Source organism: Halichoeres trimaculatus, unplaced genomic scaffold, assembly GCF_033239565.1.
Source record: "Halichoeres trimaculatus isolate MK-OKI-2021-1 unplaced genomic scaffold, fHalTri1.1 fHalTri1_scaffold_19, whole genome shotgun sequence".
NCBI classification, from domain to species: domain Eukaryota; kingdom Metazoa; phylum Chordata; class Actinopteri; order Labriformes; family Labridae; genus Halichoeres; species Halichoeres trimaculatus.
The window spans coordinates 23,600,685-23,627,718 of NW_027437197.1; the positions used below are offsets into that span (position 1 = coordinate 23,600,685).

At 39.3% G+C, this 27,034-nt stretch overlaps 1 protein-coding gene across 3 annotated transcripts in view; it reads right to left on the reverse strand.

Annotated features, from left to right (window-relative positions):
• The window catches only part of cps1 (carbamoyl-phosphate synthase 1, mitochondrial), a 67,532-nt gene that overhangs the window by 40,238 nt on the left and 260 nt on the right, over positions 1-27,034 (reverse strand). For 2 of the 3 annotated variants that reach the window (XM_074694429.1, XM_074694430.1), the window contains exons 1-21: positions 23,095-23,421; positions 21,773-21,882; positions 21,450-21,594; positions 17,764-17,853; positions 17,605-17,661; positions 17,429-17,521; positions 17,235-17,324; positions 16,451-16,579; positions 15,186-15,292; positions 14,709-14,850; positions 14,472-14,549; positions 12,149-12,247; positions 11,848-11,943; positions 10,242-10,431; positions 9,887-10,044; positions 9,673-9,801; positions 6,670-6,814; positions 5,894-6,104; positions 4,507-4,705; positions 4,228-4,404; positions 2,572-2,690 (exon numbers count right to left, since the gene is read on the reverse strand). In XM_074694429.1, coding sequence (XP_074550530.1) covers positions 2,572-2,690; positions 4,228-4,404; positions 4,507-4,705; positions 5,894-6,104; positions 6,670-6,814; positions 9,673-9,801; positions 9,887-10,044; positions 10,242-10,431; positions 11,848-11,943; positions 12,149-12,247; positions 14,472-14,549; positions 14,709-14,850; positions 15,186-15,292; positions 16,451-16,579; positions 17,235-17,324; positions 17,429-17,521; positions 17,605-17,661; positions 17,764-17,853; positions 21,450-21,594; positions 21,773-21,882; positions 23,095-23,220 — 2,690 coding nt within the window. In that variant the 5' untranslated portion in view covers positions 23,221-23,421. Of the gene's footprint in view, positions 1-2,571; positions 2,691-4,227; positions 4,405-4,506; positions 4,706-5,893; positions 6,105-6,669; positions 6,815-9,672; positions 9,802-9,886; positions 10,045-10,241; positions 10,432-11,847; positions 11,944-12,148; positions 12,248-14,471; positions 14,550-14,708; positions 14,851-15,185; positions 15,293-16,450; positions 16,580-17,234; positions 17,325-17,428; positions 17,522-17,604; positions 17,662-17,763; positions 17,854-21,449; positions 21,595-21,772; positions 21,883-23,094; positions 23,422-27,034 lie in introns of those variants that run through there. The other variant, XM_074694431.1, reaches the window with a different exon arrangement.

Below are 27,034 nucleotides of genomic sequence, written 5' to 3' on the forward strand. Positions count from 1 at the left end.
CCCAGTTGCTTTTGATTTTAAAATCTTATTGGTTTTTTTTAAGGCTCTTAATGGCCTAGCCTCTCAGTACCTGACTGAGCTTCCTTGTCATCATATCCCCATGGTCACCCCCCAAAACCAGATACAAAACTAGAGGTGACAGATTCTTTGTCAGCTGTGGAACAACCTGACTTTGCATATCCCCTCTGTGGGGTCAATAGAGGTTTTTATATCTTTTCTTCAGACTCACCTCTTCTCCCCGGCTTTTCATCAAAACTGAACAGAGATTTGGCACAATTTTAATTACGTTTTAATTTACTTTATTGTATTTTGTTTCATAGTACATTTGCTCTTGTTTCATGTTTTTATGTGTGTTAGTATAGTTTTTTGCTATTTGTGCTGCTTTTAATCTGTACAGCACTTGGTAAACTTTGGTTGTTTTAAATGAGCTCTATAAATGAAGCTTTTGTTGAGTTCTAAACATTTTTCAACTGTTCAATTTCAGTATCATATGTCAAATTTGAACTATCATAGTCATTTTTTTGTTATTATTTGGGACCTTAATGACAGAAGGCATGAGTTGTCATTTCTTTAAAGATGCTATGAGGAGCTTCTGTTTTAGTTGGACTGTCTCGCCACCTTCTGGCCAACTTTTTTTCTGGATACAACATGCCAAGGTAAGGTATTTATCAACAGTTACATAGGGATACGGTTTGAAACATGACTTCAAGCAAATGTTGAAGTAGCTGGCTGTGTGTAGCGCTATCGGCAGCCCGGTGCCCCGACATATCTGTAGGCTAATGTAGCAACATGTATGTGTATGTATGTAGTTTAGTACCTGCCTATATTAAGCACAGCTGGCAGCTCGGTGCTCTAAGACATGTCTGTAATGTGTAACGTTAGTGAATCCTGGTTATGTCCTGCCAGTCATCTACCAATCAGAGCTAACGTAACCTCACTCTTCATTTTATTGATAGACTCTCAAGTTTGAACAGACCACTGCAGAATAACTGCTGACTGTGGGTTGGAATGAACATTATAAACAGTTTAGCTCATGTGTTAGCCTTTAGCTCATGCTCTATCTCTCTCCTGTTGATCTTTCTTCTGCTCTTCTGCCCTTTTTCTGTCTGATAGTTAGGCTCCAGTATCCACCATTACTACAAAATAAATCATTCGTCATAGAGACCTTGATGTGCTGTAAATCAAGCCGGTCCTGCTCAACCCCATAGGGAAGCTAAGAAGTAGCATTTTAAAATAACCTGTAACCTGTAATATTGGTGCTGATAATCTCATTTTAAAGTGTGGATTACGATCAGGCATATATCTAGAAAGGAGACTTTTTCACAGCCTCTTTAAAGCTCATATTTAACTAATTAATGAACTTTAAGATTAAAACAGTTAAAAAAAAGCAGTCATATCTAGTCAAGATATCTAGTCACGGTTTAGTTTTCATTGAGCCAGAACACTGAAGAGGAAGCTCCTAGAATTCACATGACTCGTGTTTTTCAGAAAAAATAAAAAAGGATTATTTTTGTCCCCATCCATAAATATGCTACAGCTCTTACTAAAGCAACACAAGCAACAGCATTGCAACATCTGCTGACCGGTGGAGCCTGACGCCCACCTGTACTCGGCTCTGTGCTCCATCAGTCTGGCAGCAGCCTATTGTTGTGTGCCCATCTCAGTGTCCCCATCTCGGCTGCTTCAGAGGCAGCGGAGACTACAACAGCCCTCCATGTGTCAGAGAGCTGCGGTGGGCGCCCACCAGACAGCCTGCCATTAATTATTGAACAGCGGAGTCAGAAGGTTGCAGCAGGTTACCTGTGACTGAGCCATGAAAACTGGAAGTGGCTGTCCGGGTAAGAGCCCGAGGGCAGAAAGAAAGAGTGGAGCAGCCGTGAGGAGGCGAACCACGAGGGGGATAGAAGAAGACGTGAAGAGACTTGAGTTCATTTGATCATTTCGGATTAGCGCTTTCTTATTAAGGAATATTCATACATGTTTTTACATTTCTAATCACAACGGCTGCCAGATCAAGTCTTTTGGGGGGTAATGGGCCAGACCGATTACTGATTCACAGATGTCGAGAGGGGGAGTTGTACAAGGTGCACTTAAGGACACGTTTAAGTGTGAAATCCTGATGGGTTCTGCAAATAATATTATATAAAAAGATTCATGGCTCATAAAGAAGCTTAGATCATGACTTGAATGTAAACATATAATCATTTCTGATGTCATTTCCTGGGATCTCCTGAAAGCACAGGGTGTCTCTTAGCAGTGATACTTGTTGCAATGACTGAATCATTTCGTCTTGATTACTTCAAGTACTCTGTTGAGGCCTGTCACTGTCTCGTGAAATGCTTATATTCATCATTTCATGGAACAATTGTGAGACATTAAGTCAGTGAAATAAAATTATTGAACTGAGTTAATCAATTTGAAACAAAGATAAAAATATAACTGAATTGCAGAGTTTGGAATTGTCATCTTCACTTAATAACAAACCAAAATAATATAACATTTTTCACTCACACAAAGGTACCACAGAGTAGTTGTATCTTTTTTTAACAGGGTGTGCTGTCTGAGTTTTACCTTTTGTAGTTTGCCAGGTGCTGCTCCAGATGTGTTATGCTTTGGAGCTTGTGGAGGAACCACTTGTCTATGGCTGTCAGCTGGTGGATCTGATCAACACTCCAACCGCTGTAAAGGGACTTTAAGGTAAAGACATGAAACAGACAGAGCGTTAGATTTATCGCTCTGGTCATGAAATGCATGTCCTTCATACGATCATCTTCGTTTTTGATCGATTGCTGATGGTAAAAACTACAACGCTGTTTAAAAGTTGATTGAAATAGATTTTTATAGCTAGCAAAAAAAGGCACTATATCAATTTCCATGATTAAACAGTACTTGTTTGTGAAAAAGATATTTGATGTCACCAACATGTGTAAAAAGTCATGTCAAGGTCATGCAACACTACAAAAATGGACATTTGAGGAAATGTTTGTCTAATTATTAAAAGTAGAATCTGCAGGAATACAGGAATAATTCTGCTGAATCATCTCCTTTGGCTCTCTATACATGTGTTTCAGTGTCTGTGTCTGCCTCAACCCCCTCCTCTGCCTGTATGATGATGTTTTGGTTGTATCAGAACGTTTCTGGGCAGAGAGTAGGCGTGGTTACATCAGCCAATCACAGTGTACCCAGTGCGTAACTGACTTTGCGTGTTGATAAAAGCTAATGGATGAAGCTAATCAGAGCAGCTATGATAGTGGACGTAGCACTAAGAAAGAAAAACACAACCAAGTGAAACAAAATACTAAACAGATAAAGCTTTTTCCTACGAGGGTGAAGCTTGGCTTGACTGATGAGCTTGTGCTAACATGCTTAGTCAGGTGCACGGCTCTCAAGTCTCTCCCACATAAAAACACGACGCTACAATGGTTGCTGGGCTAGTGAGTGTGTTCATGTAGCTTCAGTTGGAGGCAGTGGGTGTACGTTGCCGCTGGCACTAAGCCAAGGAGGAGGAGCTCAGTTTAAATGTTATGTTTACTAACAAGTAACGAAAATTCCTGCAGACCCTACCTTTAAATAAAATTGCCTCATTAGACCTAATATGTGTCACTTTTATCTTACCTGTCCCCAAAAATGTCTTATTTTAAGATATCAAAAGACAGAGGAGACACCAGAACTGCTCACTAAAAGTTAAAATGATTCTTCGCAGGGGTAAGAAAAATGTATTCAAACAATTTATTAAGATTTGAAAATTTCTGAGAACAAAGACTTCATGAAATACATTTCCATTACCCTATTGTCACATATTTTACTCTCTACCAGAAACTCAGGTTTCATTTTTCTCTTTGAATTTCTTGAAATGAGACCATTTCTGTTCTTGTCAGGTGGATGTGGCTCATATTAAGTTGAATAAAACCATTTTTAACAAAATAAGTGGACATTTCTTGGACTTCAGTTTTTGCTGTGAACACATTCTACAAACCTCTCTATCACTCATTATCTTGCTGAAATGTGCAAGGTCTACCTGAAAAGTACTGTATGAATACCTGCATAAGTTGCTCTCAAACCTGCATATAACACAGGCATTAATGACACAACTCTCCAGATGTCTAGGCTAACCATGCTCTTTGCACCTGTGCATTCTCACACCATCACCACTGTTTCACTTCTTAATTTAAAGAGGGAAACTGGATTATATTTCACTCTGACTGGTGTCATGAAAGAAGAGTGTACCTTGGCAATAGAGAAGATCCGGGTGCTTGAAGGCACAGCCAGCTCCTTCTGCAGGTCCTGTGTGTCAGCCCAGGCTTTCTTGAGCGGCAGCCGAGGCATGAAACCATCAACTGAAGGGTGACACATCCTCAGGGCTTTCTGTATACTCTCCTCAAAGGTTCGGCCGATTGCCATAACCTTTATCCAAAGGGGGAAAACCGAATGACACATAGACAGAGGTGTGAGTATATCCAATGATTAATAATGAGTGAATTAGTGTTTATTTTGTAACTGTCACACCTCTCCAACACTCTTCATGGCACTGCCTATTTCATGGGACATGCCCTGAAAACGGTCCAGGTCCCAGCGAGGAATCTTGGTCACAATGTAGTCCAGGCTGGGCTCAAAGCAGGCAGTGGTCTTCTCTGATACAGCATTTTTAATTTCAGGCAGAGGGATACCCAGAGCCAGCTTAGCAGCAACGAAAGCCAAAGGATACCTGTGAGAGATGGATCAAGGTTACTAAATCAACTGCTGCGTAAAGTTCCTGCAAATCAAGATTCTTATAATAATCACAAAGTAATGAAGGAAAACTATTGTAATAACTTAAAATAATAAAAAAAAGATCAAATATAACAAAATAATAAAATAAAATAAAATAAAATAAAATAAAATAAAATAAAAAAATAAAATAATGAAATAAAATTTAAATAAAATAAAATAAAATAAAAAATAAAATAATTGAATAAAAGAAAAGAAAAGAAAATAATAAAAGAAAAGAAAATAATAACATAAAATTAAATTAAATTCAATTAAATATTGAAATAAAATAAAATAAAATAGATTTAAATAAAATAGAATAAAATAATAATAAAAAAAAATTAAAATAGAATAAAATAAAATAAAATAAAATAAAATAAAATAATAAAATAAAATAAAATAAATAAATAAATAAATAAATAAATAAATAAATAAATAAATAAATAAATAAATAAAATAAAATAAAATAAAATAAAATAAAATAAATAAAATAAAATAAAATAAAATAGGGAACCCAGTCTGGTGTGGAACATTGATGAGCAATAAATGTTCTGATCTGTTGTAATTATTGAGTGGTGCTGAAGGTGTATAAAGCTATGTAGAATAGCTGCTCATCTGATGGGGAGATACTCCTCAAGTACTCTGCAGATTTCTTAAATTAGCTTTTATAGAGAGGTTCAACTGAATGTAGGTTTGCAAAGTTGTTTTGGAAACATTTTCCCCAAAACCTGCGTAATCACAGAAACAAACCCTTTCAGAGGGAGCAGCAGAAAGAGTTCAGTTCCACAAAAGCTGCTTTTCATGCTGTAGCTGAACAAGGACACAGTCTGTGATGCCTCTGAAGAATAATTTAACGGTTGCATTATTACCCTGCAAAGTTATCGTTTTTTTTCTCTCTAAAATTTGGAGTTAAAATTGTTTCTTATTTGGTAACTTTGGTAAAACTTTGAGGGAGAGCACTCATTTCAGCATTTCCTATAACTTATTAGGTATTAAAAAGCCTCAGTATGGAAATAAACTGATACTACTTCTTGGTTGTTGTTCTTCATCTACCCACCAGAGGGAGCAGTGCTCATGAAAACTCATTCACTGCACAGTCCAGCTGCACATTGCTGAATCATTTGTTTAAATGTGTCCACTCACTCACCCAGTGGCTTTGGATGCCAGAGCAGAGCTCCTGGAGAGCCGGGCATTGACCTCGATGATGCAGTACTCCAGGGATGAGGGATGTAACGCGTACTGGATGTTGCATTCGCCAATGATGCCAAGGTGACGAACCACTTTGATGGCGGTCTCTCGAAGCATGTGGTATTCCTCGTTGGACAGGGTCTGGCTTGGTGCTACCACGATGGAGTCACCTGAAGAGGGAGAGGAGGAAGAAGGACTTAGAGTGGATTCAGCCAGGCCAGAAGACAGTCTTAACTGGGCCTAGGAAGAGATAATATTATATGCTCCCCCTGCCCATAATTTAATGAGGGCTCAGTTGGTCTTTTGTGATGTTACCTGTGTTATTCTTCATGCATTATTTTGTTTTGTAATCATAAAAACATTGTAGCCTCTTAATCCCTTAAAATTTGCAGGAAGCACTCAAACCATCTTTAATCTTCCCCAAATGCTGGATTTAGACCAAACAAAGCCCCAGGTCTTGTTTTTGTCCAATGAATTATTGAATCTCAGACAAACTCTTAACATCCTAATGCTAGGTGCACGGTAAATATGATCAATATGCAAAACCTCTTAACGCTAAAAAAGACAAAACTCGCTCACTGAATAAACCTCCAAAAGTCCTTAGTTTGCCCAAGGGCCGCAGTAAACACATAAAACAGAGCAGACTCAAACACAGTGGGAAAAAAAGGAGGGGATATTCAGAAAGAAAGTAAATAAACAGTCAGAAGAAGAAAAGATGGGTGTTTGCTTTAGTACCTGTGTGAATACCCAGAGGGTCGAAGTTCTCCATGTTGCAGACGGTCACACAGTTATCAGCCACGTCTCTTACCACCTCGTATTCCACCTCCTTCCAACCAAGCAGAGACTTCTCCACCAGGATCTGACTGCTCATGGCCAGAGCCTAAAACATGAACAGTGATATAAAACACGAGTTCAATCCTTTTGTACATAGCATCTCTAATGGAGGATGGCGGCCTTGTGGTTATAACTGTAAAGTGTCTTTTTGTTTTTCGGAGGAGGGAGCTTTGATTCTTTGTTTTCTGGTTCAGGAGTCTGCAACCTGTGGCTCTTTGACTTTGGCAGTGGCTCCCTGTAAAACTTGACAACATTGACGTGCATAAAATCATGAGTGAACATTTTGTTGATCTAAATATTAGGTTGAGTATTGGCAAGACCTTTAACAAACCATATGCGTCACAATATCACAACACTGCAATATTCAACCCGGTTAACGATTTGATTGAAAAGATGTTTTCTATTTTATTGTGTTTGAAATAAAGACAGTCAGATGCAGTTTTTCATACGGACACTTAACTTGAAAACATTAAGTGCATCAAGTTTGTCACTTAAATTTCAAACTTTAAAGTAATATGGTAAAGATTACTGGGTGAAAGACTTGGTCAGTTTGTGAAACCGATAAATGTCACTTGCTGTAACCAATTTTACTCATAAAAATCTAACATTGCTCAAAAAATGACTGGAGCTGAACAATTAATCAAATTTAAACTGACATTGTAATGTAATAGAATGCATTTTCAAATCGCAAAGGCTGCAATCTAAAAAAAAAAAAAAAAAAGATTTAAAGTGCTTTAAAAAGAGCGATCCAAAAGTTTACATATTTGAGTGGTTGAGCCAAAGGTTTTTAGTTACGTTTCTGCACTTTAGTTTGTGTTTTGTTACTGATGAGAGATCAGTAAGATTTTTATACATTTGACATATATGTTGACACAGTGTTTCTTTTTCATTTTATAAAAAAGTGCACTCCACATGTTGACATATTTCAATGGTTGAACCAGAGATTTGGTCTTGTTCACATTTCTGCAGTTTATTGAGTGTGAGATTCATAGAAGAGAGGATTCACATTTACTTTTTAGATTATTGTTCATACTAGGCCTCAATCAAAGTTCAATCAATCAGTCAATATTCTACTGTGATCATAAAAGTTGAGGATAAGTTATTCATATCAATTCATGCATCAATTCGTCTAATTTCATCATAACAGAAAAGACTAGTTTATATGTTGACAGTATCCTTTGTTGTGTTGGTCATACCAGAGAATAGTTTATTGCTTGTGTTAAATAAATAATGTAGAGGATAACCCCCCCCCCACAAAAAAAAAAAAAAAAAAAAAAAAAATCACATTCTAATTTTAGTCGCAATCGCAATATTGGTAAAAAAAAAAAATCACAATTAGATTATTTTTTAAAATCGTTCAGCCCAAAACATGACTATGAATATCATTTTATGAGTCTGCTACAATGTAAAAATTAAACGTCACGATTTTAAACAAACTGACCCAAGAATAGAGAGAAAGCATTCATGTTTACAGCATCAAAACCCACATCATCAAGTTTAGGAATAAGATATTTTGAATATACTAAGAAATATATTTCTGATATAGCTCACGGAAAACATACAGTGGAGCAGCTTTTTGTTGCCATCTACAGCAGTGTGGAGGACGTATTGTTCTTCTAGCCCACCAAAAATATGATATTTTTATTCCAATAAAAATATTGATATTAAGAGTCCATATTATCCATATTTTATCACAGGTGAAAGTATCGCAATATAAATCTGTATCAATATTTTTTCACAGCCTAACAACTGTCTTTGTACCTGCGGCTAACCTTAAGTTTCAAACCCCTGGGAAGAAAACTAAAGACAAATCTAGTGGAAAATACAGATTATAAACTATGTGGATGGATTCATTCATCCACCACTGCGCTGGTTTAAAAAACATGCTTGCCATGTGGCAAGAAATCAGCAAACAACCAAAAATGATGAGTTAAAGCGAGATTATCAACATATTTAATCCAATATAAGTACTCTTTTCGTAGTTCTACAATGGTTTAGATAAGTATTCAATACATTTTAACTATGCATAAAATTTTATACACCATATAGTCTTTATTATGAAAGTAAAGTAGATTTTTATCCAGGTGAGATGAAGCAAAGTGGCTCCTTTGATAGTAAAGGTTGTAGACCTCTGTTCTAGTTATATTGATGGCTTTCCAACACAGCATTGACATGATTTGAAAGATCAAACAATGCATTAATTTGGAACACACTGGTGTATGTGGAATAAATAAAAAGAAGCATAATAATCTTTTTTTATACAGCAGAGGACATGAGGTCACAGACATACTGCAAGCGCTGACCTTGAGTTTTTCACTGAAAATCCCACGAACTTTACGTTAAAACACCTTTATCTCCATCCTGCACTCAAAGCCATTAATGCAGCTATGAACCAGAAACTTGGAAAGCTTTGACACTGAAACTTTCAAATGAAAGCTACAACTCATTTAAAAGCAAGATGAGAAAATCAGATAAAGAAAATACAGCATGGCATTAAAAGTATGCATCGATCGAAACCAGTCAGGCACAACCATTCCTTTTGCAGCCTGTGATCACAAACTCAAACCAATCTAGCCGTCAGACATGATGCTGGATACTGGATGAGCACAAAAGGATGTTGCTTAGCAACAGTAAACTATTGTTTCTTGGCTGAAGACCAAAGAAATATATCTAAACATTTTCACAGCTTTTATCTCCTCTGAGGTTCAGGCTGTATGCAGGATTAAAGGTGAAAAACAAGGTTGAAAAAGCCAGAGTCGATTCCCAACTTGCTGATGCGGTCAGCACCATCGATCATACTTAAAACAATATTTAAGAATAATAAGCAAAACAACAATAGAGAAACTACTTTTAATTGTTCCCCTGTTGCCTAAAAAGTCTGGACACCACTGCATTAATTCTGACCTTTTGGGCCGTTTCTTCCAGCTTCTCTTTGTTGGCACAAAGACCGGAGCCCAGACCTCCCAGGGCATAGGCTGATCGTAGCATCACTGGGTAGCCAATCTTCTCTGCTGCTTTCAAGGCATCAGAAACCTGTTAAAGGCAGAAGAATATGTTATTCAATTCGCTGGTTATTATATAAAGAGAGTTACTGTTTAACACAGATTAGCATCCTCACCGACTCCACAGCAATACTGGGCGCGATCTTCTCATTGATCTCCATCAGCTTGTCGGCGAAAAGCTGACGATCTTCTGTGGCCATGATCGACTCGACTGGGGTTCCCAGGACCTTCACTCCATACTGCTCCAAGACGCCGCGCTGGAACAATTCCACTCCTGACCACCAATCCACACAGATGAATGGTTAGACATACAGATGAGGAATAGTTATCTCACTGAGCATTTCTTCTCCTATGAGGTGCTTGGATCCATCAGGACATAGAGTGACACTGGTCAAATGAATCTTTGATAGAAAACGACAGACCTGAGCCTGACAGAGGTGTAAACTGGAAACATTATTGCAGAAATCTCACCACAGTTGAGAGCAGTCTGTCCACCCATGGAGAGGAGGATGCCATCAGGGCGTTCAGTCTTAATGACCTCCGTTACAAATTCTGGCGTTACCGGCAGGAAGTAGACTGAGTCCGCCTGCTTGGTGCCCACTTCGTTGGTCTGAACGGAGGCTATGTTTGGGTTCATGAGCACTGTTTTCAGGTTCTCCTCCTGAAAACAAACGGAGAACACGATGTCTTTTAGAAAATGTTTGATGTTACGTATAGTCAGTGTTAGGTAATTAGTTATTTACTTTCCCAAAAAAGTAATTGAATCAGTAACTGAATTACTCCTTCATAAATGTAATCAGTTGCTAGGTAAAGTAAGTCTTGCGTTACTTTTTTGAAAAACCTTTGATTTTGCAAAAGAATTAAGGTTTTGAGCAGGTTTTGCTCTGGGACATGATGTGTACATGTATGTTTTTGCCTTTTACATCAATTACGTTGAAGTAGCAACTGTATTTCCTTCCTGAAAACACCAGTTTTAACCGGACAGCAGGGCTGGACAATTAATTGGATTAATCGTGATTTCAATTTTGCCATCTGACAATCATAAAAACAATATAATCGAAGAAAACAATTAATATGCCACACAGTGTAGATGTATGCAAGTTCCTGTGCTTCATAGCACTTCTGTGTTCCATGTGCAGCCACAGCGAGTATGTGACTTACGTGGATCAATAATACTGTATGTGCCATTTGCTGGTTCTTTAAAGTTGTGTTTAAATCAGTACTGAAGTTTTTGAATAAATGAATAATTGTGTATATTAATTGTGATTTCAATATCACTTAAAATAATCGGGATTCTTATTTTTACCATAATCGCCCAGCCCTACCCAACAGGCTACTCAAAACTCAGGCATATCAAATTTGCTGCTCCTGTAGGTCTGTTCTGTTGGGTAGACCTGCCAACACTTCCGATTTAGGAGGAATTCTCCCGCTTTTTAACCTTGTTTCTGGCTCCAGTCCCGACTTGTAATTTCTCTAGATTAACCCCTGATTTTTAAGTCTGGTCCTGTCATCTCGAATACTTTTCAAGTCAAAACAAGTCTGCTACTTGTGCCTTACATTCAAACCTCAAAAAGCTTTCAGTCCTGCAACACACTCATTTTAGAACAAACATATTGTTTTTATTCTCTGACTTTTTGGGAAAATAAATAAATTATTTTCAGTCACCACAGGATTAAACTGATAAGTTTCCTTGCTGATTTTTTGTTTTGTAGGTAGACAGAGACATGCTATTTTCTCCTGTGTAGGACTGCTAATGTTAACTTTTCAAACACACCTGCTCAATTACAAAATGCATTGTGGGTTAGTTGCTAGGTTACGTTGGGTGTTGCAGTCAATATTTGTAATAATGTTGGAATTTTTTTTAAGACCTTATCAGTGTTAGTAAAAGATGTTTTTCTCGTGAGACCCAAGTCATAATCACATGGCAGCTGCTTTCAGGCCACTCTGGGATTGCTTTTGACCACCAAGTGAATAGAGCTGGCGTAGTGAAATTGTTTATGTAAATGCAGTGTGACCACAAAATGTTGAGGCATCATGACACAGATTCACCTTTTGATGTTTTTCTGTTACTGCTTACCTTCATGGCTTTGACAGCCTGGGATCCAGAGTAATCAAACTCTCCCGCCTGACCAATAGAAAGACCACCAGAGCCTAAAACCAGCACCTTTGATACCTGCAGAACACAATGCACAGGTGAGGCATCAAGAGCATTTAACATGTAACAACTTATGTAGCACATCCTGTTAGATACATTTGCTGATAACCTTTTAAATCAATGTAGAGTTAATTATAGTCCTTTGCATCCCGGACATACAAGGACATAGTGTTCATAAAGAACAAACTGGTTAAACCTGTGTGCTGTCTGGAAGTGTACGTACCTCAGCTCTGGGAGGGATGGTGGGTTTCTTTGGCATTACTGACACTAAATTTGTGTCCTTTCCTTTTTTGATCAGAGATATGAAGGCATCAAAGAGAAACTGTGGAAGAACAAAAAAAGAAAAAGGTGTGTTAACAACTCTGAATAGTGTGAGAGGATCCTAACTCCTGGTTTTTATGAGTTCAAAAGAATTTTGAGAAGTAACCAAAACACCTTGGAGATTTCTGTAAAAAATGAAATAACATCAGAGGGTATGAGGTGAGGATGTGGACAGAATTTTTCCAGGGTTCTAATCTTGTCAGGGCGAGAATCATTGATTCTTGAGGCCGCTGAAGGAATCATTACACTTTTTGGGTTTGACATACTTTAGGTTACATTGAGATGTGAGCGTTCACTTCCATGAAAGGATGTCTACAGAAAAATCTACAAAAAAAGCACACAAATTCATCAACCATGCATTATTAGTATGAATTTAATGACAGGCTTTTTCTTTCTAATTTTTTTGTCTCAAAATCTGTCGTATATAAAAATCATAACATAATTATCATGTAATTTTTGCCACATATTTAATGCAGTGATGTGACTTGAAATCCCACAATGAATACATGGAGAAGCCCTGCACGATCCAGACAGCTGGTGGGCTTACCATATTTGTCATGAACACAGTGCAAAATATTTATGATGCTCTCAAACGCCAAACCAGTGTGGAGGCAAGAATCCTCCAGCAGAGCTGTCAACTCTGTGTTTCGCTAGAGAGGACAGGTCCTATTATTCTGCCTTAATATGACAGAGGTCACGCTACACTTTGACCACGACTTGAACTACGGTCCCTGCCTGTCGTGTGAGAGACAGGAGCTGCCACACAGAATCATCAATGCTTGATTGTTGGGAGAGGGACAGGCAGACTGTGGTCTTCCTTCACACCTGTGGCCCTGAGGTCTCTAAACATTAGATACGACAGATGACTAAGATGTTGACAATGGTGCAACTGTTTGCCTGTGTTATTTAACAAAAGGTCAACAGAAATTTAAACAGCAAGGTTTCTCCTGCTTGTTTTTTTTCCTTTTAAATGGGCTGCGAGGAGTTTCTAAATGATCTTGAAAAAGCCTCCTTTCTAGATAAATGCCTGATTGTAATCCACAATTTAGAAAGAGATCATCATCAACATTATTAGAGGTTACAGGTTATTTTGAAATGCTAACCAGACTGATTCATGGCACGTCCAAGTCTCTATGAAAATACCACGCCGGGTGACGAAGTTTAGTAGTGAAAAGAGAGGTCTGTGTTTTTCTCAGCTGAAAATGATTTCTGTAATTAATTTTGTAGTGATGGTGGACACTGGAGCCTAACTGTCAGACAGAGCTAAAGGCTAACACATGAGCTAAACTGTTTATAATGTTCATTCCAACCCACAGTCAGCAGTTATTCTGCAGTGGTCTGTTCAAACTTGAGAGTCTATCAATAAAATGAAGAGTGAGGTTACGTTAGCTCTGATTGGCAGATGACTGGCAGGACATAACCAGGATTTACTAACGTTACACATTACAGACATGTCTTAGAGCACAGGGCTGTCAGCTGTGTTAAATATAGACAACTACTAAATTACATTACAAACTGACAGTGTTACTTGTTGTCAAGCTAGCCTACAGATACGTTGGAGCACCGGGCTGTCGATAGCACTACATATAGCAGGCTGCTATAACGTTTGCTTGGTGTCACGTTTCAAACTGTAGCGCTACGTTACTGTACTGATAAATACCTTACCTCAGTGTGTCGTATGTGATAAAAAGTTGTCTCGAACAAGAAAAATATTTCGATCCACTCTCCATCAAATAGGGATGGGTACCTAATTGGGTACTTTTATTGGTACCAATAGAATTCTCTCAAAAGTACCGGGTACCGGTTCAGGTAAAATCAAAAGGTACCATGTGACTGTGAGAACACAGCATTACAGGGTTATATATTGAAGAATAAATATGTTAAATAAAAAATAGTTTTCATTTTATTATTAAACAAATTGGTACCATATCGTTTCAAATGTGAAAGGTACCCATCCCTACCATTTAATTCAAAAAACAAACACCTGGCTAAAAGAAATTTACGACAGTGTGCGGAGACTACAGGCCAGAACCTGGCAAGGCAGTCCAATTAAAACAGATCATCCTCATAGCATCTTTAAATAAAGATTCTTCAACTGTTCACATTGATAATGTACAAGTCCTATTTCAGCTGAAAACTCCAACTTTCACAGAAGTCTGTAAAAACACCTCAATTAAACTTTTGCATACAGAGCCCTTATGCAGCATTCTCAAAGCCTTGATTACCTCTGTGTCTGTGGGACCCCCCTTGGCCTCTGGGTGGAACTGGGCTGTAAAAACAGGTTTGGTGTTGTGCATGATACCCTGGAAAAAATGCAGAGATAACATTAGAAACGGAGCAAAACACCAGAATTCAGGTTTGTATACATCAGCATTTAAGAAGCAAGTCGATTTGTTTTGTACAATGCTGTTTGTGAACTCCAGTCAGCAGATTAGTGTATGTAAGTGAGCATTCAAACAAACCTCATTTGTGCCGTCATTTGCATTGATGAAGAGTGGGCTCCATCCTGGGGGCAATGACTGGCTGTCGATGCCATAGCCATGATTCTGTGCTGTAATAAATGCCTGGTCTGTCATCACATTCAGCACTGGCTGGTTCTGGCCTCTGGGGGTTGACAGACATGCATAAAACACAGTATTTATGACTCTTTCAATATTTTATCATCATTTTTTTTTTTACTAGATACAGTCCTGTGTGGAGAATTTCATGCTTAATAAAAGTGATGTTGTTTTAAAATGAGGCCTGTAAGGTTCCCTGTGGAGTCTTCAACCAGTTTCACAAAAGCCTTCATGCAAGTAAAATCATTATCCATGCTTGAGTGATTGTGCTTTCACTGTGCAAATGTTTTAAGAGAAATATAATTTGCATGTTGCTTTTGATAGACCTTTGGGGTATGCACATGGCGGTCTGGTGAGGAACAGTAAATGAAAAGAGCTCACCTGTTGCCCATAGGTAGCTTATATGACTTGGCGCCTGCAGCCAAAGCTGTGATCTGGTTGCCCATACAGATCCCAAACACCGGCTCTGGACGATCACTCTCAAGCACCTGCATAGAAAGGAACAAATATCAGCTTCATGTACTAGATAAAAAGGCCATGATAGAAACACAGAAACAAAAATTGGAAACTCTCTACACTCAGGGCCTGATCTACTGTAGGTTTGCGTGTATAAAAACATGTGCAAACTTGATAGTATGTGCAAAGCTGATGTCCTGACCAGATGCACCAAGAACTGTGTCTGTCAAATGAACAAAATAGCACGTGCAATCCATTTAGCATGTTTGACTTAGTGAATAAGCAGAATATATGCAGATGCAAAATGTTTGGGAGGACATGCAAACAAAAACCTGAAACTGTTAGCAGTCAGTGTTTCTCTATCTATATTTAGCATGTTTGAATAGCAGGTGCAAACTGGCACAGTGTTATGCACAAATAGCTGCATTCAGAAGAAGGCAGAGGTGTAATGACAGACAAAGGGAAACGGAGAATCTTATCTAATCAACATATTTTGAGTGTCAGGAATAAAAATAGTAGGGTCATTCAAAAATGCTTTTTTTGAGCTTTGATTCTTTGGTCTCCACCCATGCGCAATGAACATTCATCTCGGTCTCCGGAGAGAGCACAGGAGATGAACCTTCCTTTTCATTCGTCGGCGGCACAGTTGAAGAACCACTGCCATTGAATGACCTCCGCACTGTTGCTGGACTGTAGTGTCATGGCGAAGGGAGCACACCACATTGGACACATCTCTGCTTGCCTGTAACCCACCCGTCTGATTTCTCCACCTCCATGACTTCAAACTTCACTTTTCTTTTACGGCTACTCTGTCCCATGGTGACAGCAGGTAGCACGCGCTAAATCCTAATTTAAAGAGGCCGGTTTGCTTCTGTTATCAAATGTAGAGCACCTGCAACACGTCTACTAATAGCACAAGCATTTTTTTAGTTTGTACACACAACTTAGCGTTCATTATTTACTATCTTGGTAGATCAGGCCCATAAAGTTACACTAAAGTAGTTTTTAAAAAATGCAGCTTACAGTGAAAATAAAGTGGTGCATAGTGAATGATTCAGATTAAATTACACTGAAGTTTCAAGGACTTTCCATTGCTTATAAATAACTTCTGCTCCCTTTGGCTCATGTTTAACACACTCTGCAGAAATCGAATAAGTCACATTTCTTCTTTGAGCAGCACCAGGTCCTACCTTGCGAACATTCTGGATGAGTGCTTTGGCTAAGGATGGATCTCCTGGTCCATTGGAGATGAAGAGGCCATCATATTCCAGGCTCATCAGGTCCTGATCCCAGGGGACAAGGTGGACTTCTGCACCCCTCTGCACACAGATGAACAGATTACTGCAGAAATATTTAACGTTTATGTGCAAATGTAAACAGTTGTATGCAGCAAGGATGTTAATGAATACATGTCTTGACCATGTATGTAAGATTAACTGCGTTAGGTTGCTGTCATGTGATTGGTTGATTAGATATTTGTACTAATGAGCAGTTGAACAGCCTCTTTTCTCTTAAAAAAGCTCTGTTATAGGGAAAAAGAGGTGAAACAATCACACAATAAGGTATTTTAATAAACCTTCAGGCGGTAAAGGGACAAAAATAAGCAAATTAAGGAAACAATATTTTTTAACAGTCAAAGCAGACTGCTGCCGGCTGCTTTTAATGACTCAGTGTTACAACCAATTACAAGCTAACATCAACAGGTTACCATCAACGGAAGCAAACAAAAGAGGGGCCCACTTTCCCCTAAAGCTAAATGAAAAGAACAAACAGTCTAAGACTTTTTTTTTCCCTTTTGTACCTGGGGGGGGTTATTATGTTAACTTCACCTTCTCAAGTTTTCTAGGTCAGGTCGTAGAAGGCGTGTCATGAGGTTTGACTTTTGTTCCATATTTAAGCAGATTCATTTATTTTGGGTCGTATTAAAGAAGTATTTATTCAGTGTATGAACTTTAATAGAGGATGCTTGAATACCTTGACCAGCAAGCGGATGATGTTGTGTTTGATGCCACAGTCCACAGCCACCACTTTTATTGGGTTTCCTTTTCCAAACACTTTGGTTTCCTGTAGAAAAATACATTAATCAAACTTTGGTCTGTTTCATCCACTTAAACAAATGTTCACAAACACTGTTTGGGTATTTTGAATGTGACAGCAACAACTGTTACCTTGGTTGAGACCTCGGCTATGAGGTTTTTCTGGTTGGGGTCAGATATCTCAACGGGCTGTCCATCAAATTCAATTTTCCCCAACACTGTCCCCTGGGAGGAAATCACATGCAAAAGAATGAGTGATCAATGAGGACATATTGATGTGGTAGTTAAACTCTTCACAGTTGCGTTACCTTGTCTCTGATGACCTTGGTCAGCATTCTGGTGTCAATTCCAAACAGTGCAGGAACCTTTGAAGGAGAATGGTAAAACGTGAAAATCCTCCATTTGTAAAAATCAATCTCTCCTTTTTTTGGAAGCACGCTACATATTAAAATCATTACAATCAGTACCTTTTCTTCTTGAAGCCATTGTCCCAAAGACTTGACGGAGTTCCAGTGGCTGTATTCATGGCTGTAGTCTTGAACAAGAAGACCAGATACCTAGAACCAGGAAAACACAGTACCAGTTAGGAGAGTAGACTGGTTCTTGGTTCTCATTAATGAGAAGAGCATTGTTTAACAGTGTTCCTGAACATGTGTTAACTTGTGTGGGAAATACATAAAACCCTCACAACAGTTGATGTTGTTCTAACTGTAACATCTAATAATCTTTTCTTTCAAATTCAATTTTTTATAAGAAAAAACAATTTTCCTAAAAGAAAAGCAAATAATTCTAGAACCATGTGAAAGGTAAAAAAAAAAGACAAATTAATGATCACGTTAAAAGTATTGAATAACTCAGCTCTGACTCAGGGACTTTACATCTGCATGGTCATGATGTTGTGTGCTGACAAACAAGTGTAAACATGTCTAGTATGCAGACACCCAAAGCTCCAACAATAATGAGCACAAGAGTCTTTGAGCCGCAGAGTAACCTAGTGACTCTGTGAAGCAGACCTTAGGGCTAAATATCAATGTCATAAATTTACCCTGCTAACAAAGTAAAATGTTTACTTTGCAAACAACACGTTAAAACGGTTCAGTGTGTCAGTAAGCTCCTGTTAACGCTTGCTAATAAGGACTTAGGCTCACTTACTGCTCAGGTAAAAGGAATACTCTTAGTTTCCATTCACAGAATGAAGTCATTCACAAAATTACTGGATGAGTTAGAGTTCACATAATGTAGTACTTTGTAAATGAAGGCTAAGAAATCACCAAATCTAAGACAATAGAACAGTAATTTCTGGGCATAACTCAGTCAACTAGTATTTAAGATATTTTTTCATAAAGACACAAGTGTCCCCACCTTGGTCCCACTGCTGATAAAATAAAGCAAAGAAGTCTTCTGTTGGGAGACATTTCACTCAAGGCTAAGGTGACGCACAGACTGATAAGCCAGAAACCACCAACCATGTGTTATTCATAGCAAACACAAACAATTGGTGGCCAATTCATGTTGTTGAAGGTATTGTGAATCACATAGACAAAAAATCAGGCACTGTTTCCATGGTACTACTTTGTTGGATGGTGGTTTTCAATAGGAGTAAAAAAAAAAAGAACAACCACCAAAAAAGAGGAGTTATCTCAAGGTTGCACAACTTCTAACAACTCCTGCATACATTGCAACATGAAAAGCTGGTAACTGAATGACATTGCTCAACAAACTGCCGAGAGTATTATACAATACCAATCCCATAACAAGCTGTGAGAGGTATTGATTAAACAGAGTTTGATGATTTGAATCATGTAAAGCCAATGTGAAAGTGAAGGCAGAGCAAAAACAACATGTTGATTGTTAGAACGGATTTGCTCTGTGAGAAATCTATGCTTTAAAATACAAAACCGACAACATATTTTGGAAAACATGGGACAGAGGCATGTCTTATATCGTGGTACATCACGTTGTCTTATGTCTTTGGCTTTTTGACTCAGGTTGATGTGCCTCTGTGTGCTTTATTTTTAGCCTGTGTGTGTGGATGTAGTAGCAAACTATCTTTACTGACCACAGTTTGTGGAAGTGATTTTGAGCCCATGCGGTGAATCCCACTATAGAGTTGTGTCTGCTTTAAGTACAATGCCACCAAGAAGACCATTTCCATCCTGTATCAGTAACCAAACTCGTCTTTTTTGTTCAATGATTTCTGCAGATTCTCTGAATCCTTCAATGAGACAATGCATCATAGTTAATGAAATTCTCAATGTCTTTGCAAAATGTCTGCTTGGGAACACTGATGTTCTATAAATATTTCTTCCCCTAGTCCCTCGCAGTCTGGTCATATCTATACATGCGAGTGGCTTAAGCCATTTTACTACTCTTTTGCATTTTAATATATTTTTTAGTGCAGAGTGAAAAGGTTCAAGAATCACAGACTGAAAAAAAGGCGAAGGAAGCACAAAGTGTGCATTTGCCAGAAATGTCAACCTTAGATTTGTTTCTTAAAGGTCCCAGTTTCAAAGTCAGCAAGAACAAGTAAACACAGCCTCAGATCCGTCATTATTGCATCAAAGTCAATGGAAAGGTTTTCTGGGTCCTGGTCAATTTCTTTTTCAAACTAAAGTAAGAAAAGTAGCCCAACAAGAATTTGTTTAGGACCTGGATGGCATTCACCACACTAGGGATATCAAAGGGGGTGTAAACCAGTGGGGGGAACAAGGAGATGGGCCACCACGTTAGAGCGTGGTTTGAGTTTACCACATGCTTCAACACTGAGTCGAGTAGTTTGGAATTTAAGAATCTCTCAGCAACAATCTGGACTCTTGCAAAACGTAACTACTTTGTGTTTGATGATCCAGAAGTGGAGTAGGTGTTCCTCAAACACCAGCAAAGTTGTCAAATAAGCTAAGAGATAATGTATCATTTAGAGGTTTCTAAGCTCCAGTTGGAGGGGAGCGTCTTCAAGGAACTTCAACCACTGCTTCTTCAGTCCCATTCCAAAGGAAGCCATGAAAGCTCATAGGATAAGAATCATGACAAGCTTCATTACATAAAAAGAGGCAACTGACCCGCAGGTAAACTCTGAGTTGTCAGATGATGGATGAGGGTGATGGTCTTTGTAGAATCATCAGTCAAGTCGTGGTTCCAAGTAGGGCTGAGTTTAAGGAGCTTCTCCTTTTAGCATGTGATTAAGGTTTACACGAGGTCAGCAAGTTTGGATGGAGCCTTTGTTGGTCTTTGGTCCATCATCTTTGAACCCTAGTTGTTCGGCTTGAGACAATCAGGCTATGCTTGTCTATCTCAAATGTTGACCTTCCCAAAAGGCCTTCGTAACCCATCGTATACTGCTGTAAAACTTTGCCTCTTTGGGGTAGGCTGCAGGTTAACCTCACGTCGATCATTGACCCAATGGCAAATCTTGGGGCTTGAGTCTGACCTGAGGCCAGGAGGGCTCTTAGTCTGGTGATAAAGGTACATAAAGGTCCCTCCTCAGGGAGCAGACTAAGTAAACAGTTAACCACTTGTAAACAACCTCTACGCTGTGGTCAACATCTTCTTCTGGAGCCTCTGAACTTCTCAAACCAGCTCAAAAAAAGTGAAATAATTTACAATCACTGTCTGTAAGCACTAACTGGTCAGAAGCAATGACTCAAGGTATTTTGGCTCTTAAGTGGCTAAATTTTATGGTCAGTCTTGGCAGCTACAAGACCACCAGAGGGCTCTGAATTCCCCAGGTTGGGGGATCAGTTAAGCCACAGTGATGACAGAAATGACAATCCATTGGGTAGGACAACTTCCTCTTAGACAAGCTACTTGATCACTGTCCAGACGATCCCTAGTCAAATACTAGAGACAGCACTCTTCAAGAGAAGTGCAGTGCGGTCACAGTTAAAATGTCACAAACTAGTTCTTTTATTGCGACTCGAACAGATGTTCAACTTTAGCTGACACATAAGTTTTCCGTTTAAGTCTGTTTTAAAACAAATGACAGATTTTCTTCACAAATAATCATACGCTGTGTTATGAAGGGCTTTGACGATCTATGTGGACTATCTGTTTGGCTTTGGCTCCAAAAAAAACAGACAAAAATTTGAAATTTTAATGAACAAAGCACAGTTTTCAAGCCTCCATGTAACTGGAGGCCTCAGGGGCAGTTTCCTACCTGGATGCGCTCTGACTCAACATGTTTTCTTAGGCCCAGCTCGTCCAGCTCCTGCGTGTTGGGAACCCCATAATTTCCAACAATAGGGTAGGTCAGAGTCAGGATCTGACCTCTGTAACTCGGGTCAGTAAGGGCCTCAGGATACCTAAAGCAGTGACAGAGAAGAACAAGTATTTGTTTATACTTTCAAAACTTCACACTGAAGCTGCTACACAATGAGGCTGAATTTTTAATTTGTACCCTAGAATCTGACCCGCCCACCATGTAAAGCCTCATTTCGTGTCAAATACAGTTTGACTCATGTGAACATGTTTCTGTCTTACCCCACCAATCCAGTATTGAAGACCAGTTCCCCAGCTACAGAGACATCCTGCCCAAAGGAAAAACCTTTCATCCTGGTGCCATCCTCCAAGACCAGGTGGGCCGTCTGGGCCTGGGAGTGAAAAGATAAATCAGATGAAGAGAAAGAATAATCAATTCTCTTTATATGGAGCAAGTTTCGAGAGACTGAAGACAAAACTTCCAGAGAGCCTGTGGGACCCCATGCTGAAACTGCAGGCCAAAGTGAATTTGTTCTGTGAATGCTGAGACAGACAAATCTGTTCTTCTGCTCTGTGTGTGTGAAAAAGAAAGAAAGAAAGAAAGAAAGAAAGAAAGAAAGAAAGAAAGAAAGAAAGAAAGAAAGAATTTTTCTTTTTCACACTCTGTACTCTTGTAGATTGCATGTGCAGTGTGACATGCAGTCATGCCATATGCTATGCACAACATGTTAAGATCATTAGGGCACTTAAAGGCTGGAGTTGAGTTCCATCCAGCAAATGGCAAGGTTTGTAAACTGAAACTGAAACTCCCAGAACTCTAACCGCTAATGTGTGGGCTTTTCTGTGGAAGTGTGATGAGGACGGAAGAAGATGTTGCAATCAGGGCGGATCTTAAATATGATGCAATTCTCCCAAATGTTAACCAGAATGATGCTCTGGATTCCTGTAGATGTGTGCTAAAAGATTACTTATGAGGGCAGACTGAAAACATCAATAATTTAAAGCAAGACATTTTTTATGATGTCATATTTACTGTGTTTGAAAGTGTTTAGTTTTAGTAGTTCTTTTCAGCACCGAATACCATTATAATATCTGACACTTCACCGAAATTTTGCATTACAATTAAATTACACTTCAAGAAAGTTAAACCCTATGTTAAGATAGGTCAGATGTAGCCAGGTGTCAATTCGGCGTAAAATAATCCACTAGAAATGACCTTTTCTAGTTCTAATCCGACTTTTGTTGTTTTTCTACCACCTGCCTCCACTGGCCTGTTGCTAACTGAAGAGCGCTGTAACAAACCGGTACATAACAGCACTGCTTCCACTTGTGCCAAAAATAGGATCGTCTGTTTTGATACACCAACGCCGAACATAACACTAGACCCTATTGGTTCAGACACTGGCTTGACTGACCCAGCTTGGGCTTGTTTAGAGATATAACGGCAAGAAATCACAGGCTTTTTCTTTTTCCATCTAGGATCCGGCTTTGACTCCAGAGGCATGCTGCGACGTCAGCACTCCTGGTCTCACTTTCGCGGAAGGCTTAAAAGACGGTGCTTTTAGCGTGAAATCACTCCGTCATGTTTCAAGTTGTTGTCTTACCTTCACACTAAAAAGTTTTGTAGTTTGATGTCTGAGCCAGGCCGATGTGTTCCCAACTCTTCTGCCAGCCAAACATCCATGTCTCAGAGATTTAACAACGCTGTAAGCTTGCAGGATTTTTGTCATATTAGCTTATTTTGGTAAATAAGCAAAGACGCGGATGTGAAGTTACTTCCTTAAAACAACACAATAAAATATAATGTCTGAGGAATTGCTAACTCCTCAACTACCAGGAAAAGTGAAGAGTTGAATGAATGAGTTTAGAGTTGTCCCTCGTGTCCCTTCAGACACTTCAACTGGCCGCTGTAAAGCTTGATCAGGATTGGCTGTCCAGGCGTTGCGATACTCAGCGCATCAAGCGTTTAATGTTATGATTGGTCGATGGGAAAACGCCTACTTTTTGTGAACTTAAAGGGATGAACCGGGAATTCTCAACTGTTGAAGTTCCGGAATACACTTTATTGTTGGTAGGCTGACGAAAGACACCAGTGAAATTCAATACTGGTTAAAAATATTTATTTATCATGGTGGGCATTCAGTGTTTTTTTATTATGATCAGGATTTAATAGTCTTGAATTCCACATGTCTTGGTTGGGAGTAGTCTGAGGTTGATTTAAATAACATCACACTTTAGACAGCCTTTTCGAAGAAAAGAAGTTTCTGGGTAATTTAAAGTGCTGTCACTGGTGTTTCCAGATTGATTCCATGAAATGACAACATGCTGCATCAGCAACATTTAAAAATACCTCATCTTAGTGAGAAAGTGATTGCAAAAACAGCCCAAAATTGGCTGAACAAGAAGTACAAGGAAAGTGTGCCTGCTGACAGTGAAAAATCCACCTGTGTCCAGCAGACCACATAATGCTTTCAGTGAAACAAACTCTCCAAAACCTTTTCTTTGAGGCCAGTTGCTTGTAGAAAAAAAAGGCAAACTGACCATGGGCAGGCAGCATGGTGGGGGGGATTAGAGTGGTCCGTGTATTTGCTGATCACTGCAAGACCGGTCCTCTGTGGAGAAGGCTGCCTGACTGCCACTCTGCTGGGTTCAGCAGTCTGAACAAAGTGAGTGTGAGTAATGGGACCTGTGTATCAGGAAATACTTCCACTCCAGAAATTGAACTCAGAACAATAGAATGTGCTGTTCATGTCACTTTGTAGAAGCCATGATTAAAAACTTGCACATTTTCAGCTTTGAAAACCTGAGGTGTAATTTTGCAGCCCCCAATTTAATAAAAACATGCATATGTTTGTCCCATTAATTTGATCAACTGTGCAGCTGTTTTACTTCTATTAATACATTTATTTTTATTGTGCAGTTTTGGTGAAACCAATCTCTGTTCATGTCCCACTTTTGGTGCTTGCCCTGAGTGTGGGATCTGTGGGGCACTGGTGACACCCAGTGGTAAAATTTGATCTTACAGTTCACAGTGATTTTGGAGCAGTAAGCTGTGTTGTAGTAGCACCCTTCATGCAGAGGTGACAGTGCTGCTCTATATAGATGAGTTATTGTAGCAAGTGAGGGGGCCCATGGTATCATTTAGCTGCCAGCGTGTAGAAGAAGCTATAACAGCTTCACAGTTCACATGACACCTGCACTAAAATCTTTATGTAGGCCACACATGTATTTACTTGTGTTATGTAGGAAGTGATGCATTAGAGTGAGCCTTTGGGGGATATACAAAGCAAGGTATTTACTCTCTTGGTACAGTTACTCAAATAGAATAGTCAAAGAGCTGGTGAGCTCAACCTTACAGTCCAAAGTGTGTGAGAGTAGAGCTCAATCTGCAGAAGGTAAAATAAGAGGATTGGTTTGAAAAGTAAAACTTGAAGTTAAACCCGGCTAAGAAAGGAAAAGTCTATTTTTAACTGGTCTTAATGGCTTATGTGTGGTTTGATTAGATTTATGATGCACCCAGTGAAATGTATCTGATTATCTTCAACTTACCTGACATCTTTTAGTTTTTAAACAGAATTTTCACTGTACATTTTGTGTGTCCTTATCTCCATGTTGAATTAAAAAATACACATCTTGGTTAGAGTTATCTGGTTTCAATTGCTTGGAGTCAAAACTGTCTCAAAAGTAGAGATACAGGCATAGTGGGGAAAATGAGCATTTGATAACCCACAGATATTACAAGTTTTTCACTTAGAAAGAATGGAGAAGTGTGTAGTTTTTATCCTAGGTACACTTCAAGAATGAGAGAAAGAATATAGATAAAAATCCAAGAAAGCAAATTGTAGGATTTCTAAATAATTATTTTGCATTTTATTGCATGAAATAAGTATTTGACACAATGGGAAAAAAATGATCCAGAGGAGGCATGGGAGAAGGTCATGTAGTCTGGTGAAACCGAAATAGCACCTTTTGAAAGAAGGATGAGTACAATCCCAAAAACAGCATCCCAACCGTGAAACATGAGGCTGGAAACCACATTTTGTGGGTGCCTTTCTGTAAAGGGGACAGGACAACTGCACTGTATTGTAAGGATAAATGGGGCCATGTACCACCAGATTTTGGGGAACAACTTCCTTCTCTCTCTGAGAGCATTAAAGATGGGTTGTAGCTGGGCCTGCCAGCATGCTAATGACCCAAAACCATAGACTGTATAATTAATTGATATAGTCTCACTGACGTCACCCGTCTGTTTCTGAAGCAGACTTTTGAAGCAAATCGGTCATATTGGAGGTAGAAGGAGCTTCGAGTGCAGCTATAGGGCACCCGTCAGTCACCTGAGCTGAGCAGTGCCTCTGATTGGGCGAACTCGCAATCTTGATATCCTCTGAACCGCTGAGTTAGAAAAAAATTCAACCCTGTACAGTGTGTGCCAATAGTGAAATTAGCAATTCAGACAGGCTGTAAATAAGTTAATTTCTGATGTGAAAGATCAAGCATAGTGTTGGTTCAGGCAGGCCACGACGTCAAGCTCTAACAGCTTAGCTGTCATCATCGGTGCAGATCAGCTGATTGCTCGGCTGACTCCCGTGTCCGCCTCCTATTGGAAAACTGTATTCAGAGAGGTCTATTTAAACAGCTCTAGCCCAGCCTCCTTCCTGCTTCCTCTGATGGCATTTTGAAACCCACCTCCACCCCACCTCCTCCTGTCAATGTATTCATGTCGATTGCTCTGCTCTGTCTGGGTTTTTATTTTTGCTGCTGCGCTCCCTGCAGGAAGGTGTGCTCTTCCTGCCTCAGGCTTTCCACACAAGCACATGGAAGAGCAGGGAGTTCCAGAACTGAACCATACCGCCAAATGAAACTGTGCAAGTTAATAAAGATTACTTTAACAAAGTGGTCCTGACTGAACAGCTTTTTTTGGCTTGGTATGTGTGTGACTTCCGGAGCCAGCCTCAAGCAGACACTCGGGAAACAGCAGGTTTTAGCACTTCAACATTGTCTTATATTCTCAGTCCAGAGGTTGCTGCTTGGCCAAAGCAGACAACCTAGCTAGGGCAACCAAGGAGCAGCTGCGTAAGAAGCATTCCAAGGTCCTGGAGTGGCCTAGCCAGTCTCCAGACCTGAATCCAATAGAAAATCTATGGAGGGAGCTTAAAATCCACCTTGCCCGTGACAGCTCCAAAACCTGAAATGATCTGGAGAAGATCTGTGTGGAGGAGTGGGACAGGATCCTTGCTCCAGTGTGTGCAAACCTGGTCAAGAGCTGCAGGAAATGTCTGACCTCTGTAATTTTCATCCTAGGTGCACCTCAGCTATGATAGAAAATGCATTGTATGAATGTTATTCTCATAAACATGCAACAGAAATTTTATCTACACATATTCAAGACCTAAAAAACTTTCTATCATCATTTTTCAAACTCTTTTCCATGTGCAGCTTTTTTAATAAGTGAAGTAATATGAGTCAAAGTGAACACACACACTATTGTCACTGAATGTCCCCAGGTACCGTAACTCCACTGTCATGAACTCTTCACCCAAGCTA